A 2545-nucleotide genomic window follows, 5' to 3' on the forward strand; every position below is an offset into this window, starting at 1 on the left:
TCCACGCAGCTGGAACCCAAAAACAAAGTCGAAATCAAAAGGAGTTTAAGACACGAAGAGGCTGCATTGATCAAATATTCACTCACATCGAGTCCCACTTCAAGTTCGAGTAACTCACTACAGTCTGTTTCATCACGTCAGGGGCAGCGTTTGACTCAGTCCAAAAGGGCCACCTGTGGACCATCCAAAAAAGCTTATATCCAGGTCCTAAGTAAGGAAGCACTAGAGTTCGAGTTAGATTTGCTGTGCGGTTGCATCATCATCGACAGCATGACATCAGTGTTCAACACCGATATTCCGGACAAGCAAAGACGGGTCAACAAAAGCTATCCTGAGAAAGAGTAAAAATCTCATCATGAGTTATCTGTAGAGCAGTCAGGACGCGCAGCCAGGTCACCGAGAAGCAGATGATTCGCCTAGCCTAGAGAAGGATTTGATTTCTGCTTGAGCTGAACGAACGTTGGTGCCGTAGGTAGGGTATCGCAAAGCAACCCCTTTTATCACGCCGTCAGTAATTATTCCCCACCAATATTTCGAGGGTGTACTCATCGTATGAACCTTGCCACGGGTGAAATTCAAGTAAAGCATTCGAGTTTGCTTGAGCTATTGCGTCCATGGTTGTGAAAATGCCTAACTGCGTTTTTCCGAAACATGTATCTCATTTTGCGGACAGATTGACGCGTTAAAAGATTGACCAGTAAAGGGCTGCAGTACTCCATTTTCAGCTCAAGCATCCTCATTCCCTAACCCTAGTTGAAGCTCACTGAACCAGATAAGTTTCAGAAAATACTCGTGGTGCCATGGCTGAGAGGATCACAAAGTGATGCTACTAATCATTATTTCCCCTGAATCGCGGCTCGAACCTGTCAACTAGCATTGGAGAAATACTCCCACAAGACAAATGAGAAGAAAAATTGGATAAGTAACGTTAGGTGGAGGTCCATGAATACAACACACGAGGTTCGTCACATGGCGTACTTTTGTGTCCACTCCCGTGCCACCTCCTCGTACTTTTTCCGGTCACATTTGTACTGTCGAGCAATGTCGGGACAAAGTGGGTCATCTGGATTTGGGTCAGTGAGTAGAGAACATATGGAGAGTAACACTGCACGGAGTTAACTTGTCATCTGTAGGTGTGAACATACCTTTCGCCACGGTGAGAGCAGGTGACCACTGACTGCGAAGAATATCTAAGCAAATAGAGCCCTCAGAATTTATATTCGGGTGGTAAATCCGGGTGGTGAAGGTCACCTACTGATGAGTCGTAAAACCACAGGTGTTACCTTGGGCGGTTTGAAGGGGTAATCGGTTGGGAAACTGATGTTAAGGAAGAAGACACCTCCTTCGTAGCAGCTTTCGGACTACGCATAAAGAATTAGGCGCGCGATACAACATACCGGTCCAATAATAGTTGCTTGCCAGTGGAATACTTAAAATTTTGAGTGACGGTAACAAGAAATTAACTTACAATCATTCGAAACCGGGCCTGCGGAACACTGCGCTGGTGGATCTCTGCCGAGATCTTGTAACTCCTTGAGTTGGTATGTTAGACGTCTCTAAAGGACCAGATACCTTGCTTATCCGTTTGGCAGCCATGTCAATCAGCTGACACCATCTATTGATTTATTCAAACAGTTGTGGCGCGCAAACGATCCCAGCCTTTCTTCAGTTCAGAAGTATACTGGGCTTAAGTTTTCCTCATTCAGCATCCCGTAGCCATCTCCCAGGATGATTTGGTTCCAGAAGCACTGTGGGGATCAATAACAAAACCTAGGGAGGTTTGCTACGGAACACTGGAGAGGCTCAATATCCCGGGAACTTCACAGTGTCTTCGGAGTCATAAAGTTTCGATAAATAATTTCATGAACAGTGCCTATTCAAGTAACTTTGTGGGGCAAAGGAGTTCCTCAGGTTGGTTTTTTTTTAATTTCACGGGACAGTTCGAATTATCGGGCTCGGAAATTTTGCGCACAAGGTGACATGAAAACAAAGGTGGAATAAGTTCATGAGGTCATCCGCTCTAGTGACTGAGCCGAACCTAGTATCTGAAAAACCAAGGAGTGAAGTGAGCCTCCGCCACGTTTGATGATGAGCTTTATCAATATGTGAAGTATAACGGCTCACGGGAATGATTACGAAACTCGATTGTCTATAGCTACTTGTGAGAGCAAGGTCAAACTTTCGGGAACATTGTTTGGGGTCACGAGTTCACCTATTAGTATGCAAGATCATTGTTTTTACTTAAGCGCCAGAAGCAAGTTTTGCTTGTTTTTCTGCGGCTTCGGATCATCGGGAAACGCTGGCGAAAAGGGGCCTCTTTTTGGCCATCTAATTCTGAGTTTTCGACAGCAAGCTTGTCGGCGCTAGGGTACACAAAATAGCATCTAAAATTAGGTTAAATTGGATCCTAGATTCAACGGGAACAACTGTCAGCGGAGGGTTATTCTACCCAAGAACATCCAAGATGATAAAAATTATTATCTTGTGAACGTCCGCACCTTAATCTTGAGACGTTTCTTGCGCGTTCCGTCACGAGTCGGTGGTT

The 2545-nt window shown here is 45.1% G+C and overlaps 1 protein-coding gene across 1 annotated transcript; it reads right to left on the reverse strand.

Annotated features, from left to right (window-relative positions):
• Positions 1–965: 965 nt before the first annotated feature.
• On the reverse strand, positions 966–1605 carry T265_14855 (hypothetical protein; the record flags this gene model as incomplete). The annotated part of the gene is made up of 6 exons (XM_009175549.1): positions 966–1105; positions 1146–1251; positions 1284–1361; positions 1398–1429; positions 1469–1532; positions 1573–1605. 6 exons carry the CDS (start codon positions 1594–1596, stop codon positions 966–968), a joined length of 444 nt encoding a protein of 147 aa, XP_009173813.1.
• Positions 1606–2545: the final 940 nt, after the last annotated feature.

This window comes from Opisthorchis viverrini, assembly GCF_000715545.1.
Source record: "Opisthorchis viverrini unplaced genomic scaffold opera_v5_275, whole genome shotgun sequence".
Classification (NCBI taxonomy): domain Eukaryota; kingdom Metazoa; phylum Platyhelminthes; class Trematoda; order Opisthorchiida; family Opisthorchiidae; genus Opisthorchis; species Opisthorchis viverrini.